The sequence below is a fragment of the Mirounga leonina genome, unplaced genomic scaffold, assembly GCF_011800145.1.
Source record: "Mirounga leonina isolate KUSES-001 unplaced genomic scaffold, KU_Mleo_1.0 Mir_82, whole genome shotgun sequence".
NCBI lineage: Eukaryota > Metazoa > Chordata > Mammalia > Carnivora > Phocidae > Mirounga > Mirounga leonina.
In genome coordinates, this window is record NW_023270825.1 from 43,752,396 (window position 1) to 43,768,008 (window position 15,613).

The following is a 15,613-nucleotide window of genomic DNA, read 5'->3' on the forward strand; positions in this document are numbered from 1 at the left end:
CTTTAAGGTCCTTCTCAATGATCAAACCACTCCTTATTTAGCCTTATTACTCCAGCCTAAACCACCCTGCCTTTTCTTTTAGAAGACTTTTTTTCTCTCTCTTCACGAACATCTTCATATCCTATTCCTTTTGTATCTTTTTTTATTTTTAGTAGATGATACGTGGCCCTAACACGGTACTCACTTCAAAAGGTAGAGTGAAAAAGTGGTTCCTGGGCATTCCCTGTCCACCAGACTTTTCAGTTCCAAACTTCCAAACTCCGTCGAGCAGTTACTGGTGTTCACATTCTTTTAACAATGACGGGAACTGAAATCCTATCAGGTTCTCGCTGAGTGTGTAGTTAATGCCGAGTATATCCGGGGAGCCTCCCCCTGGCTTTGGCAGGCACCTGCTGCTTGAATACCAGCCTAGCACGTTCAGTGGTACAGCACCCTCCTTCTCCTGCTCACCGCAACCTAACAGCATTGTATCCTCATCAGCTCCTACCTTAGAAGCGTAGGATGAAAGTACTAACAAGGGTCCTTAGGGGTCATCCAAACTTGTACCTTCATGACAATGTGGGAGTCCCCAAGATTGCAAGATCACACACTGAGTTAGAAGTGAGGTGACTTTCCCAACCCATTGCTCTTTTCACTACGTCACATTCTTTTTCTTCCAAACATTTTAAACTCTTGGGACCAGCCGCACTTCCCTGGCCCGTATGTATGTGCATAAACTCATTTGTCTCTTGTGAATCCAATTCTGTTCCTTAAGGATCATTTTTTAAAAGATTTTATTTATTTATTTATTTGAGAGAGCACAAGCAGAGGGAAAGGCAGGGGCAGAGGGAGAAGCAGACTCCCAGCTGAGCAGGGAGCCCGATGCTGGGCTCGATCCCAGGACCCCCGGATGAAGACCCGAGCTGAAGGCACATGTTTAACTGACTGAGTCACACGGGCGCCTCCCTTAAGGATCATTTTTTATAAATTTGAATAATATCCTTACATATATCACTGATTTAAAAAATTATGCCTGCTAGCAATGGATCCCGAAGAAGCAACAACAAATGTTTACCTTACTCTACTCTTATTTTTTTTCTAGTCCATTTTAAGGCATTTAGTAAGATATATCACTGGAATAATCCTTACGGGTATATTGATATTTGTGGAGGGCCAGCTCTTTGCGGAGCTGAGTTAAAGCATCTTGATTTCAATTTAGCATGTAGGAAGAGCTTTGTCATAAGGCTGCCCCAGGGAGCCTATTCCAGCCCCATCTCCTGGAGAGCCTGGCCTGGTGTTAGAAGCAATCCTTACTGTATCAGTATTAGCCACAAGTGAAGAAATAATAATAATGAGGGCTATTATTTGTTGAGCATCTCCTACTGGCAAGTGCGCTACACACATTTCTCATTAAATCCTCACAACAACCCTAAGTAGCTCTCAACTCATCTTCACTTAACCAACTTGATAGACCAACCAGTACTCTCCCTTCCCCTTACACTACTCCCTGATGCCCATGATGCACCAACTCCTCAACTGTGATTCAATTGTACACTTCTGCTCCCACCAGAGAACTTGGAGGGGGACCAAGAGTCCATTGATCTTGTTCCCAAATCTGTTTATGCCGGTTGTACTTACTGTAAATATGTCATTTAAAAAAGTATAACAAATGATGACATAGGAATTATAAAAAAGTTAATTGCACAAAAACTGCATTACATGTTTTAGAAATAGTCATTGTTTTGCTTAAAAATCTACTGTTGAATTCAGAAAGATTCTGTGCTCTGATTGCTTTTTTTTTTTTTTGCAAATGTCTTCAAATGCTTTTTCCATTTTGAAGAGATCACAGACAATCATGCATCCAGGGTGTGAATTATGCAGGAAAGACAAAGAGCAGCCAGAGTTAGGAGCGCTATCCTCAAAGAAAGATCCATTGCTCTATATAGAAACAGCACATGAATGTACGTATTCATGCTTTAAGTTAGTATGTATGGTCCTATTCCTTTTTTTATGATTCCTTGCTTTAAACAGCTCTTATAATCAACACATCAACTACCAATCCTGATCAAATCATTTAAGAGGTCTCCTACTGAAATTTAGTCCCATTTCATAGACGAAGAAAGGAGCTTTAGAGGCCAAGTAACTTGTCCATCACCAGACACCTACTCATTGGAGGAGCTGCAAGAGAAAACCAAAGCATCTGACTTTGAAGTCGTGTTCTTGATCTTGATGGACACTGCCTTGTCATTTATACCCCCAAATTGAATATCTAACATGCCACTTAGCGCTGTAATTCCCTTTGCACAGCAACATTTTCCTGTACAGAGGAGAAGACTGAAGTATAAAATAACCTGCTATGAATCTTTTAGCTCCATATGGATTTGCTGGGCTTTTCTGAAAGGATGCATCTCAGCAAGGTTGGCTGTGAAACAAATCTCTAAAGCAAACCCTGTGCTCTCACTGGTTCCTCTAATTCTAGCCATGGAATTCGTCTATGGAAATGGTCCAGACTTTTGGCAAAGAATGATTACTCCAGGGTATGTTAGAAAATCCTATATAGCATTTTCCAGATTTTGGAACCCCCTGTCTTCCTTGTTTCCTCGTCTCCTTACCTTTCTCTTAATTGACTTATACCTGAGATTTCCTGTACTCAGATACCATTCTTTACCTAATAGAATGTTGAGAATGGGGGTGGCAGGAATGGTATGTACAGTGTTTAAGAGTTAGAAAATACACCCCGAATTGACAGTAAGCACTGCCACAAAGATTCACCCTTACTTGAAACCATGAAATTCAAGGGTTTAATTTGCCTGATATTAAAGATGTCAAATATATATGTATGTATGTGTGTATATATATATATATATATAATGTATATACATTTAAGTTACATTCATGATACATCTTTCTTCAGTGTAACCTGAATTTGTCCCTGGAAACCTTAAAAGTGAGAAAAGAAAAAAATAAGTGCAAGATCAGAAGTTTTCTTGTCCAGTTTTTTTTTTCTTCCTTTCTTTCTTTCTTTCTTTCTTTCTTTCTTCTTTCTTTTTTTTTGGTGGAGCAGCCGCTATTAGACTATGACTCTAAATCTTGTGAAATAATAGAAATCATAAGACTACAGGGCTCAAAAAAGTCTTAAAGAAACCATGTTCATCTCTTCCTCCTTCCTTCCCTCTTCCAGGCTAGTCCAATCTAAGCCATGTATCCCAGCCAGAATCCATCCTATTTTTGAATTACAGTAGAGAATTAGAACTTGGCTCATCTAGTATTTAATAACCCGCCCTGGAATTAGGGTCTAAGAAAAATCCTCCTGGATAGGGGACGGATGGCACAGCCTCATGACCCAAGGTGCATGGAGGCCCATGGAGGTCGTTGGCTTTGCCCAGGCAGTGGGATCTCCGCCAACTCACACTAAACCAGCAGACTTCTTGCTTACTGTAGTGTTTTTCCGATTGTTGCCTCAGAAAAGAAACATGAAGCGTGGTGAGGAAAAGCACAGTCCCGTGAAACCTCTGGACTCTTGGAAGGGAAGGATTAGGTAGTGGTAATACCAGATCTTCCGAGATCTCCCTGAGCCCCCTTCACACCGTAGTATCAAGAAGGCCAGTGTTATGCTTAAAAAAGTTTCCCCTGAAGGGGAAAGAAGCTGAAGCTAAAAATATATCAGGCCAGCTGTTATAAATGCTTCTCAAAGGAAGCAAAGCAACTAGAGTTACCTCTTGGAAAAGCAAATGAGGGGTTAAGGAAATAATGGAATTTTTCAGTTACATGCCAGGTTGGCTAGATTTGGGGGAGGAAGAAATTTTCCAACCAGAAACTATGTTGGTAAAAGACAAAATAATTCCATGAAGATTTATTTATACGGCACCAGTGGCTTAGGACGGGGAAGACCTGCAGCCTGCCAAAAAGAATCGGGGTCTGCAGGCCTTGCCCTCTCTTTTCAGTTTCCAAGAGGCTACTCCCAAGACCTTGCTTCCTGTCAGGCCTACCTAAAGCTGTGTGGTGTCTCTCCTTCCCTTGAATATCTGGGTTCTGATCGTTTTTTGCAGGCTGACTGCAATGAGCTTGAAGTGGCTGCTGGTCTTGTCAGAAAATGTTGAAGGGCAGAGGATTTCTTGAACCAAACGGGTATCTCTGAAGGAGCTGGCCCTGGCTGACGGGGTCAATCCATGGACTTGGAGGGGTTTTTTCCACTGGTGGATCGGGGGTTCCCAAAAGAGCCATTTTCCCTGAGATCCACGTCACCCTCACTTCTCACCTTGCCTGCTGGAGTTAGTTTTGTTCCACGTGTTGGTTCCATGGGGCCTAGCAACCATCCTTCCCATAAATAGATGGACCCTCCACGCTCCTGGAAGGCCAGGTCAGAAGAACCAAAGCCCAAGAGATATCCGGGCACTGGATGCCTCAGCAGTTTTTGTTTTTTCACTTTTAATTTTGAAATAACTATAGATGTAACAAGAAATTGAAAAATAGTACACAGAGAGGTCTCATGTACTGTCTCCCGGCTCCCTACAAGGTGACATTTTATCCAACTATAGTGCATTATCAAAACCAGGAAATAGACATTCATGCAATACAATTAACAAGACTATAGACCTGACTTGGATCTCAGCAGTTTTGTACACAGATTTTTTGGGGGGGAGGAGGGGAGAGGCGGGGGCTTACAAATTTCTGTACAACCCTATGGCATTTTTTTCACATGAATAAATTCATATAACCACCTCCACAATCACGATCACAGTATGTTTTAAAAGTCTGTTAGTATTGAGACATAGTTGGTAAAATAAGTCATGCAAAAAAAAAAAAAAAAAGCAAGAGTAATGACAAATGTCACTATGAGGATTATGACAGAAGGCTAAATGATCAATATTATCACCAGATATTTAGTGAATTCCCAAGGACGTTTTCTCGTTTATTTTGGAAATTCATTAACTTCGTGAACATCTGCCTAGTGAGCCCAGGAATTTATTAAGTTCCTACTGTTCAGCAAACATTTATGGCAGGGCGGGCAGACAGGCTTCAGGGCATACCATCTCTTATCGAATTATAGTGGCTTCCTTGAGGGGTATACAGAGGAGGATCTGGAGGCCACATCTGGCCCTAGCGAGAGACAGCCAGGATCTAACAGAGACGCACTGCCCCCGGAGGATGGCAGCTGAACGCGTGCCAGGAAATTGCCATCTCCACAGTTTCTGTGAGCCACACAAGTGTTCTAGGTGCCGGGAAGGAGGGATCAAGAAGACACAACCCTTGTCCCCAAGGAGTTTGTGACTGGGAAGGGAGGGCAAATATGTCAACCAGGAACTGTGACACAGAACGCTAAGGGCTGACATTGAAATATATGGGTCAGTGCAAAGCGAGCACACCGGGGGTGTGATTTGGGCAGGATCCTAGATCTGTGTGCTGTGGAGAACCATGCGGGGACAAATTCAGAGTCAGAGTCAAACAAGGGTCTACTAGCTAGTAATTGAGTCAGTCTCTGAGGATAGGATTAGGAAGGACAGGCATGTCTCCTCAAGTTCAGAGGCAGACACTCTGGAGCCTGACCACCTGGGTTCAAGCCCCAGTTCATCCAAACTTGGTTGGTCTGTGACACTGGTCAAGTGACTTTGCCTCTCTGTGCCTCAGTTTTCCTCATCTGTTAAGTGGGGATAACACATCATGGAGGTATGAGGATTAAATGAGTTAATATTTACGTAAAGGGTTTTGAACAGTACCCAGCATGTAGCAAACGATATGCAGTAGTATGCTATCACTGTTAATTTACTTTTTTTTTTAAATGATCTACGGTGCCAACATTTTTTAAGGTATTGTTTTTATTATCAGAAAAATCAACTGAGACAAAGGAAAGAAATACTAAGTTTCCAAAGTGTACCATGAGACTGTAGAAGTGGGCAGTCTAAATGGAACATTTTGGAAGAATTTGTTACCTAAAGCTTCTGCGTTCTTGCCTCATACCAGGCTAGCAAAGGGCAGCACATTTTCAAATCCACATGTAAAGAACGCGAAGTAAAATCAAGTATTGCAACGATTTGAATAGAAACAAGCTTCTTTCATTTGTCACTGCAGCACGTAGTTTTCTTCCGGGTCCATGTCCACCAGCGAAGAGCAGAAAATGGTTAGAAAGGCAATCTGGGGTAAGGGAGGTGGCACTGACCTCCACACAGGGGAAATCTGTGGGCTCTTTGGAAAACCAGGAGGTATTTTTCCTGAATGTTCTTTTCCTGAATGGTTTGCTTTTTTCTATAGCAGACTTCAGACAGGAAGCAAACGTAGAGATGCTAAGCCAGGTTCTATGCACCTTACAAGTGGAATTGCTTGTAATGGCCAGAACAAAGTTGACTAAGTCTTTGTGTAAGTCTGTGACAGCTAATAACCTCGTTCTTTCTGATCTCACGGGCTCATGAAGAATCTGCACATTCTTGCTTTTAATGACCAGACCTGAGTAGCCTTACAAGGACGGTGAGGTACTGAAAAATACAGTACCCCTCTTCTGAAACGCCTTGAAGCTATCCAAAATGTTTAATCGACTTCTCAACTGTCCCAACCCATTCTTCTCTTTCTCATGAGAAAAGGTGTGGCTCAAAGTCCCTGTGTGATCTCACTTGATTTAGCCTGCAACCAATAAAAGGTACTCTTGCCTCCACTTAAAGGGATGAAAACAGGTTGATTCTTGTTATATTGGGGTTTAGTTTTTGCCCCCTACTCTTAGCCTCACCCTAATCCCTTCCTTCCAAAACTTCCCATGGCACCATCATGTGCATTAAATGCCCTCTAAACATCGTTTTTCTCCATCTCAATGTTCTAGCACCTTCTCTAAGTCAATACACATCGAAAATTGAGCTTGTATCTAGTTTCTCTCCCTATCTTGCCTTTCATCTCTTTGGAATCACTAATTCAACTTTCTTCATCCCTTAAATGCCTACCATGTGTGAAGTACTCCCAATTTATCTCTAATATTCCTTTTTGATAAATCCAGTGGTTAATCCTTGGTCCTCATTTTATTGGATGTATCAGCAGAATTTTACCTGATCACTTTTCCCCTTGAAACATGTTCTTCATTTGCCCTGCAAGACGCCCACACACTTGACTTTTTTCTGACTTCAATGGTTTCTCCTGCATTTCTTTTGCTTTATCCTCCTCTTCCTCAGCCTTCATGTTGAAGTACCCAGGCTCAGTCCTTGGTCCTCTTCTCTGTCTACATCTTTGCTTTGGTAATTTCATTCTGTTTCAGAGTTTTAAATACTACTTCTGTACTGGTAACTCCCAAATGTCTATCTCAGATCAGTCCTCTCTCCCAAACTGCATACTCATACATCTAAATGCCCACGAGACCTGTCTGATCATCTAATGGGCACCGAGATTCGTCATATATGACACAACTCCCAATCTTGCTTTCAAACTTAATAGAAATTTTCTCCATCCTTCCAGTTACATAAGCAAAAACTCTGGAGTCATTCTTGAATTCTTTCCCTCATACCCTTCATTTCTCTTGTCAGGAAATCTCGTATTTTCAAAATATATCTAGACTCTGACACTCTTCTCTCTTCTACCTCAGCCATCCCGGCCAGAGTCAGCAATGTCTGGCCTGGATCATTGCAATAGCCTCTGAACTGATCTTTGTGTTTCCATCCTTGCCCTGGTACAGCCTATTCTTAATACAGCAGCCAAAGTGATCTCTTTAAAATATAAATCAGATCACGTCACTTGTCTGCCAAAAACCCTCCAATGGCTTCTTGGTTTCCTGACAGCAAAAGTCAAAGTCCTTGCAATGGCCTGCAGTGCCCTGTAGGATCTGTCCTTCCCCGATACCTCGGCAACCTCCGCCACTGTCTACCTCACTCACTCATTCCCTTTCAGCCACTGGCCTTTGTGCTTTTCCCCAGCAAGCTGGGAAAAGATCTTGGGATCTTTGTTTAAGCTTTTTCTCTGGCTGGACTATTCTCCCCCCAGACACCCACTTGGCTAACCCCCTTACCTCCTTCAAGTCTTTGTTCACATGTTACCTTCCTGGTGAGGTCTATCCTGACCACCCTATTTAATCCTATAACCACCTCACCACCTAGGCCTGATCCTTCTGACCCTACTCTGTTTTTTTTTTTTTAATTTCCATACCACTCACCAATCTCTAACACACTATATAAGTTCCTTATATATTATAATTTATACATGTTAGACTGCAAACTCCATAAGGGAGAGCATCTTTGTCTTGTCCGCTGATGCACCCTGAGTGCCTTAAATAGGTTAAGCATATAGTAGGTGCTCAATAAACATTTTCTAAGTTAATGAATGAACAAATAAATAAATTGATAATGTATGTCCAAGTCAATACTGAGTCCTAATTTTCATAATTACACCTAGAAACATTTCTAGCACCCATTCCTTCTGCTCCATGCCTGTTCCTATCCTCATGATACTTTTACTACCTCACAACTGAGGTTTTGAAACTCAGCACTTGTCATTCATCTGGTTTGCACCCAGTACACCAGTCCCTCTACAGCATTGCTCATATCACTGCCACATCCATGGTGGGATGCTTGGACTCTTTAGAGCTCTCAGATCCCCTCCCTCAGTCTACTTGTATTGCCGTCTCTCACTACTCTTTTTCCTTCGTGAACCTCTCCTTCTTCCTCACTATCTTCCAACCCTGACTACATACTATAACCTCCATACCGTTGCTCACAATGCATGTCCCTACCCTCGGTCCCCTCACCATCTCTAACCTAGCTTACTTCCCCTATTACCTACAAAGGCTTTCCTGACCCTCCGGTTCATAAGGATCTTTCCATTTCACACATTCACAGTGCTTACAGTACAGACGGCCCCCCCGCCCCCATTCAGCTGACACAATCCTATATCACCCGATGGCAGCTATTGGAGTTATTTTTTTTAACTGCACTTTTATGTAATGCATGGGTTATTATGTAAAATTTTTGCAGATTAGTCTGGCTGGAGGGAGAGATTTCATTTTCAATTGTGAGACTGACTGATCTATCTTCTCTTTCCACTTATATGATAGGTTCCCTGAAAATGAATCACTTTCCTTAAGCTTCCTTATATTTTCCACAGCCTCGAACACAGTGCTGGGCACCCAGGAGGTGGGTAGTGTTTGCAGTGCAGTTGGATGATACAGAATCCACATAGGGAGGAGGCCACGAATGCTAAGGCATTTTGCTGGAGCGTAATGACCAAAGGAATAAAACGTGCGTGGGATAAACCAAGATTAAAAACCAAAAACTGTGTAAGGAAGTCATCTTCTAGTTCGTTTCTTTTCATTAACTGTCATTAAGGTGGTTGATAATTTGAAAATGCGAAGCAGTAATTGATCTCAGTTCTCTTACTATGATTTATAATCATGTTGTTTTGTATGAGTATTTTTTCATTTTAAAAGAAGAAAGACGTCTAGCTCTTCAGTGCAGAAGAGGTCCTGAAGCCTTCAGTCCAACCATTTTCTATTGTAGTGAAATGGCCAAAAGTCACGGCATAGTCAAGGACCCCTAGTCTACTCTGCATGGCCTGGGCTCGGGAAAGGTGCCTTCACCAGGTGACAGTCAGAGATGCAAATGCGGGCACAGACCCTGGGTGTCAGTGTTAGCACTTTGCTCCTCGATGTCCTCCCTACTCTCTCCATTTATTCGCTTAGCAGATGCCATTGCCAGCTCTGGCCAGGGCTGGCCGTCAACATATGTAATCTCATGTGCCTTCACCACAGCCCTCAAAGATGGATATCATGAATGTTCTCATTTTGCAAGTGAAGACCTTGCTCAGAGAGTTAAGTAACTTGGCCAAGCTGTAGTTAGCAAATTGTAGATCTGAGATTTGGACTTAGCAGGGCATTGACACCAAAGTCCTGATTCTTTCCACTTCGTCAACCCGCTTCCCAGGTGCTCAGGATATACTTGATAGAGGCACAAGTGAATGAATGACCCAAAATTTGCAGCTTTGACAAACACCATTTAACCACCATAGACAATGCAGAAGACTAAAGCAATGACACTAATGTTTTGTTAAAGAGATACTGAAATACAAGTGTTGACATGGCCTAAGTGTTTGCATGAAACTTTCTGGAAGAGAGATCTGAGCTTTCTTTGCCAAGGCTTTGAAACAGGGCTCCAACCCCTTTCTTCTTCCTGAGATATGTAATCTAGTTATCTTGTTAAACCTTCAAGTCTTTTTCTACTTAAGTACTACACAGGGACCCAAAGATCTGGGAGGCCATGACAGTTATCTCTGCATTTTCTCCCCTCTGCAGGGCTGGGCAGCCACAGTGAAAAATGAAAGTACCCACAGACTACAATCTGCTAACCACCTCGAATGTACTAATCTTGTCAAGACTTACAGCCCTGAGTGTGCAAATCAGGACAGACAGAAATATGATGACCCAAGACTAATGACATAAAATTCAGCCCTTAAAATAGGAAAGACCAAGTTTTGAGAGGGCAGGCAGCTTGGAGCTTGCATCTCTCCCAGCTATCAAAGAGTTTTGTAATAATTACTAGATTCTGTCCCTGACCCGGGAAACTTTAGCCAAAAAGCTCTGTCATCCAGCCTGCATGTGTCTGTCTTAATAGTCCCAGCCACCGCTCTGTGTCACACAGAGGCTAGTGAAACTGTTCCCTGGATTACTAGTCTGCAAAAGAGATTGCCCCCACAACCTCTTACATAATAAAGTAATGAGGCAATAATCCCTGAATTCCCCAAATGTACGAGTTATCAAAATCTCAATGTAAAAGTAAAAAAAAGAATTAAAAATCTTATGAATGCAGTATCTTAAGTATTTCCTTGGTTATCTCAATTAATGTAGTTCTAATTTGACACTCCTATGTATTTGAGAAAGCCATTTCAAAGGACCCATTAGCTGAGAGATCCGAGTGGAGGGAGAGGCCAAGAAGCCGTCACTGTTAATTCTTACTACTCTCAGATCTTTTAATTGGGGGTTCCTGCATGTTGACAGGCACGGAAGGTCTGACCACAAAAGCTTTCCCTCGAGAAAGTTATCTCAGTGCTGACACTATTCATGGACACATGCAACTAGCATCAAGGATTTCTGTTCAATGACAGGCCCCCTCTCCCATGTTGCCACTTACAGAAGCACCGATGGCATGTTTGTCCCTTTGCTCAGCCCGAGTGGGGAGCCACAGAGAGGACTCCTGGCCCTAGTCCCAGCTGTGCGCAGGGTACTTTGCTTTCACGGTCAAAAGAGCAGAAAGCTGTCCTCTGCTCTCCCCTTCCTCAAAGCTGTTCCTGACCCGCCTCTCCTAAATTAGACTGAGCAAGAAAAGGCCACAGCATTCACACCAGGCCACAGCACAGAGCCGCATTCTCAGTTAGCAAACCTGTTTCCCTTGTCAGGAGGAAAAGTGTCTCCAACAGCAGGGGATAAAAACCAGAAAATGCAAGGGAGGGAACATTCCAGGGTGAAATATATTAAAAAAAAAAAAAAAAAAAGGAAGAAAAAGGAAAAAAAGAAGAAGAAAAAAAAAGAAAATGCACAAATTCCATGAGGGCATCTGGTTAGCCAGGGGTTAGAATCAGGTTTAAAGAATCACACGTAACTCAGTGTCTTGGCAAATCCAAAAACCCCAGGGCGAAAGGCATGTGGGTAAAAGGCATTTCTACTTGTGGAAACGGGAAGTTTCCTTCTTTTCCCATTTATTCTCTCTCTTATTTATTTACTTTTTAGTCCCACCAACCCACAGTCCAACCCAAATTCGGACCATCGATCATTTTACTTGACCAGCATTTTTATCTTTCCAGAGTCAAAGGGATCCAAAGATCCCTCTCCCACAGCCAATTCCAGTGAGCCCCTCTCTCCCAGGGTTACGGGGTGCTCAGAGCGACATTCTCAGTGGGACATGCCACACACAGCAAGTCACTACACCAGACTGCTCTAGAAGGCTTCCAGGGAACTTACTTGTACTTGTGCTGGTTCCAATTGTATTGATTGTGGTGGGGACAGATGAGGAGGAGTAGAGGGGCACGTGGCCGTTCTCACACCCCAGGCTTTTGTCCTGCCAGTTGGAGGCGTTGATGCAAATCCCAGAATCCCGAGAGTTCTGCCACCCATTGAGCTTGTCATCGGAGTTCTGTCTTTGGTGATAGTAGTGCGCCTGCCCATAATCCACAGAGTCTGAGCGGCTTCGGTTCTGGCCGCCAAAGCTGGTTGACGTGCGGTCCTCCAAGTGGTTCAGCCACATGGCTAACGCGCTGCGATCTTCCAGCGAAGTGGCCGGATGTATCAAAGCATAGGATAGTAGCTGCCTGCTCTCCTCAATGTGCTGGTTGTGTTCAATAGAGTGAGCCAGGATTTTGGGCAGCAGTTTCATATACTCTACTTTTGCATCAAGGTTTCCTGGCTTCAGCAAAGGCAGATGAGTTAACAGGAGGGAAATCACTTTATCCTTGGATTCCTGTTGCCATTGGTTAATGATTCCTGGAAAGGAAAATATACAGGGCAAATAAGCAAATACACCCACAATGGCATGAAACACCACACTGTAAAGAAATTCCTATGGGTTAAGTCTCCATCTAGGTATCCTGGCTAAATTTTTCTCAAAACAGCCTGTGCATCGGGTCGGATAACGGACTCCAGGTTGTCAGGGGGCAGTGACATAAATGAAACACAGAACAAATGTTCTTGGATGTGTGGGTGCTCAATCTAATTCCCATTCAGGTCTCCAAAGAGCCTACAATTACTTTGGTACAACCAAATAGAATTTACAGCCCTGTGTTTGTTCTTAGAAAAGTCTAGCCACACCTTCAGATAGACAGGGATAAGGACTGAGAAAATCTCCAGAGAGAAGCAAGTGTTGTCAAAGGTTCATTGGATCCTTGTGGATAAGCCTGCTTTCCCTCCTGCAGACATCTGTGGAAAAGTGGGTTACACTCTAGCAAAGGCATTTGTGTGAAGATGGTAAAGCTTCCTAGATAGAGAAATCGGTTAGGAAAAGAAAAGGACTTCCCTCATCTCGGTGAAGTAAGCCTGCCCTTCTCATGAGAAGCTGCCTCTGAAAACTACTGTGACCCCAAAGCTAGATCTCAAAGCTAGACTTAGCATGAGTGGCACCTCCGATCACACATGATAAGCAAGCTATTTTTCTTTAAGCAGAGAAGATCTGTTTAGTTATCTTTATGATGGTAAAGTCTGGATAACATAATATTTACCATTTTCACCATTTTTAAATGTAGGGTTGTGTGGCAATGAGGCATTCACAATGTTGTGCAGCCATCCCCACCATCCATTTCCAGATCTTTTTCATCTTTTCAGACTGAAACTCTGTGCCCATTGAAAAATAACTCCCTATTTCTTTCCTCCCCCAGCTCCTAGCCACCACCATTGTATTTTCTGTCACTATCTATTTGACTACTCTAGTTACCTCATATAAGTGGGAACATACAGTATTTGGCCTTTTGTGACTGGTGACTTCATTCATGAGAAGATCCATTTGTGACACCTTCTTGTCCCCTTCTACTCAGAACACACACTGACTGCCTTTAGGTAAACATGGATAAGCAATGTACTTTGCCTTCGACTGGCCTTTGAGAAGTAGCTTGTTCTGGAAACTGGAAGTTATCCTCAGAACCTGGGGCCACAAGAAAGAAAGCTCCCTTCCTGAAAAGTCACTCCTGATACCCGAAGACATTGTCCCTGGCCTACTGATTACCCTACATAGGCTAAGGCAGGGCAGTCTTACCGGCTTTCATGAAGTATCTGCTGAGTTGAAAAGGGGTCTCTGGAATTTAGCAGACAGGCTTTACAATTCTAGCAAGGCACACACATATCAGAACAAGCTCAAGAGTCATTGTTGACCAGAAGCTACAAATGCACCAGCCAAATACTACAAGGCCCGTCAAGACCAAAGAAAAGTATCAGGCAAGGAAGGCATGGGATAGAATGAAAGACTGTGGGCTCTGGAATCAGGCAAACCTGGGCATGGATCCCAGATCTGCCACTTAATTTGCAGTGGGACCTCGGTAAGTTACTTCGCCTGTAGGAGCCTCAACTGCCTCATCAGTTAAGACTGTTACCAACAGCATCTGTCCCTCCTTGCGTGGAAATGTATCAAAAGGACTGGCCAAGTACTCGATGGTGGAAATAATGCCTTCTACTTGTCTCTGCATTAGTTGGGCCCCACATTAGAGCCATGTTGGTTGGTTTCAGATACCGAGTTTTAAAAATAATTATGGAGTCTAGGGGCACCTGGGTGGCTCAGATGGTTAAGTGTCTGCCTTCCGCTCAGGTCAGGATGCCAGGGTCCTGGGATCGAGCCCCGCATTGGGCTCCCTGCTCAGCGGGGGGCCTGCTTCTCCCCTTCCCTCTACTTCTCCCCCTGCTCATATTCTCTCTCTCTCTGTATGTCTGTATCTCGAATGAATAAATTAAAAAAAAAAAAACTTAAAAAAAAAATAATTATGGAGTCTAAAGACCCAGGGAAGGCCATTAAAAAATATCAGAGTTGGAAGAGGCAGAAAGTCAAAGGGTGAAAGAAAATAGGGCTATTGAGCTTATAAATTAACAACATAAAGAGATGCTCAATGTGGGGATTTCATAAGAAGACGAAGAGTCAACGATTTGAAGTACAAGTCTTCACATTGAAGCAGCAGAGATTAAGACTGGATGTGGAGAAGAAATGAAGTGCCAGGATGACAAAAGACCCAGAGGTGTCTCCAAGGAAGGCTTTATAATCTCTGTCCTGGGGGCCTGAAGAATGGAGATAGATGGGTCTAGGGAAGCACTGTTGGGTAGAATGTAATGTGAGCCACATACGGTATTTAAAATTTTCTAGTATTAAAAGAAAAGTGAAGAGAGGGAGGTGAAATTAATTTCAATGATCTATTTTCTTTAATCCAATATATCAAAACATTATTATCTCAACTTGTAATCAATATAAATCATCAACGAAACATTTTACATTCTTTTCTTTGCACCAAGTCTTCGACATCCAGGGTGTATATTACCACTGACTTCACATCTCCAACTGGGACTAGCCGCAGCTGAAGTGCTGGGGAGCCACGCGGGGCTGGAGCCTGCAGAACTGGCTAGCCATGGGGCTGGAGACACTCACATGGGGAAAGCGGATGGCAGGAGGGCACCCATGACCTCAGCAGGTCCCTCCCGGCTCCCTGACTCTATATTTAGCTAACTGCCTCCTGACAAAAGATAACCCTGGTGCATTCCATTAGGTATGGCCTCCCTTTTAAAGTAGCTTTGGGAGATGGAGGAAGCACCAGTTTCAAGTTGCCATCAATACATTTTCAGGAAACACCCAGCATGTTTTTAATTATGAATACACTTCAGATAAAGAGAAAATCTATTCATTACGCCCAAGGAACTAAAGAGGCACTGGCAAGAAGCAAAAGGTCCCGAGAGGAAGATATATCTCTGTCTGATGCCAGTCCGATGAGCAGATGTAGCTAGCGCGTACCTGGAAAATGTATGCTTAGAAATAAATTTCAGGAACAAGTTTTAATAAAAATTCACGGGGTTGAGGAACTCCCTAGCTTTCTGCGAGGTCACTTCCCTGTTTGGGTATTCTACCCTTCTGCAAAAGGTCAGCCTAAAAAAAAAAAAGGAACAAAAACAAAACATAAATAGGACTCGGAGTGCAAACTAACCATGTTATCTCCATGTAAG

At 43.0% G+C, this 15,613-nt stretch overlaps 1 protein-coding gene across 4 annotated transcripts in view; it reads right to left on the minus strand.

Annotated features, from left to right (window-relative positions):
• Positions 1-15,613, minus strand: part of SAMD4A (sterile alpha motif domain containing 4A) — a 203,983-nt gene that overhangs the window by 70,305 nt on the left and 118,065 nt on the right. For all 4 annotated transcript variants that reach the window (XM_034992578.1, XM_034992577.1, XM_034992579.1 and 1 more), the window contains one exon: positions 11,894-12,412. In XM_034992578.1, coding sequence (XP_034848469.1) covers positions 11,894-12,412 — 519 coding nt within the window. The remainder of the gene's footprint in view (positions 1-11,893; positions 12,413-15,613) is intronic.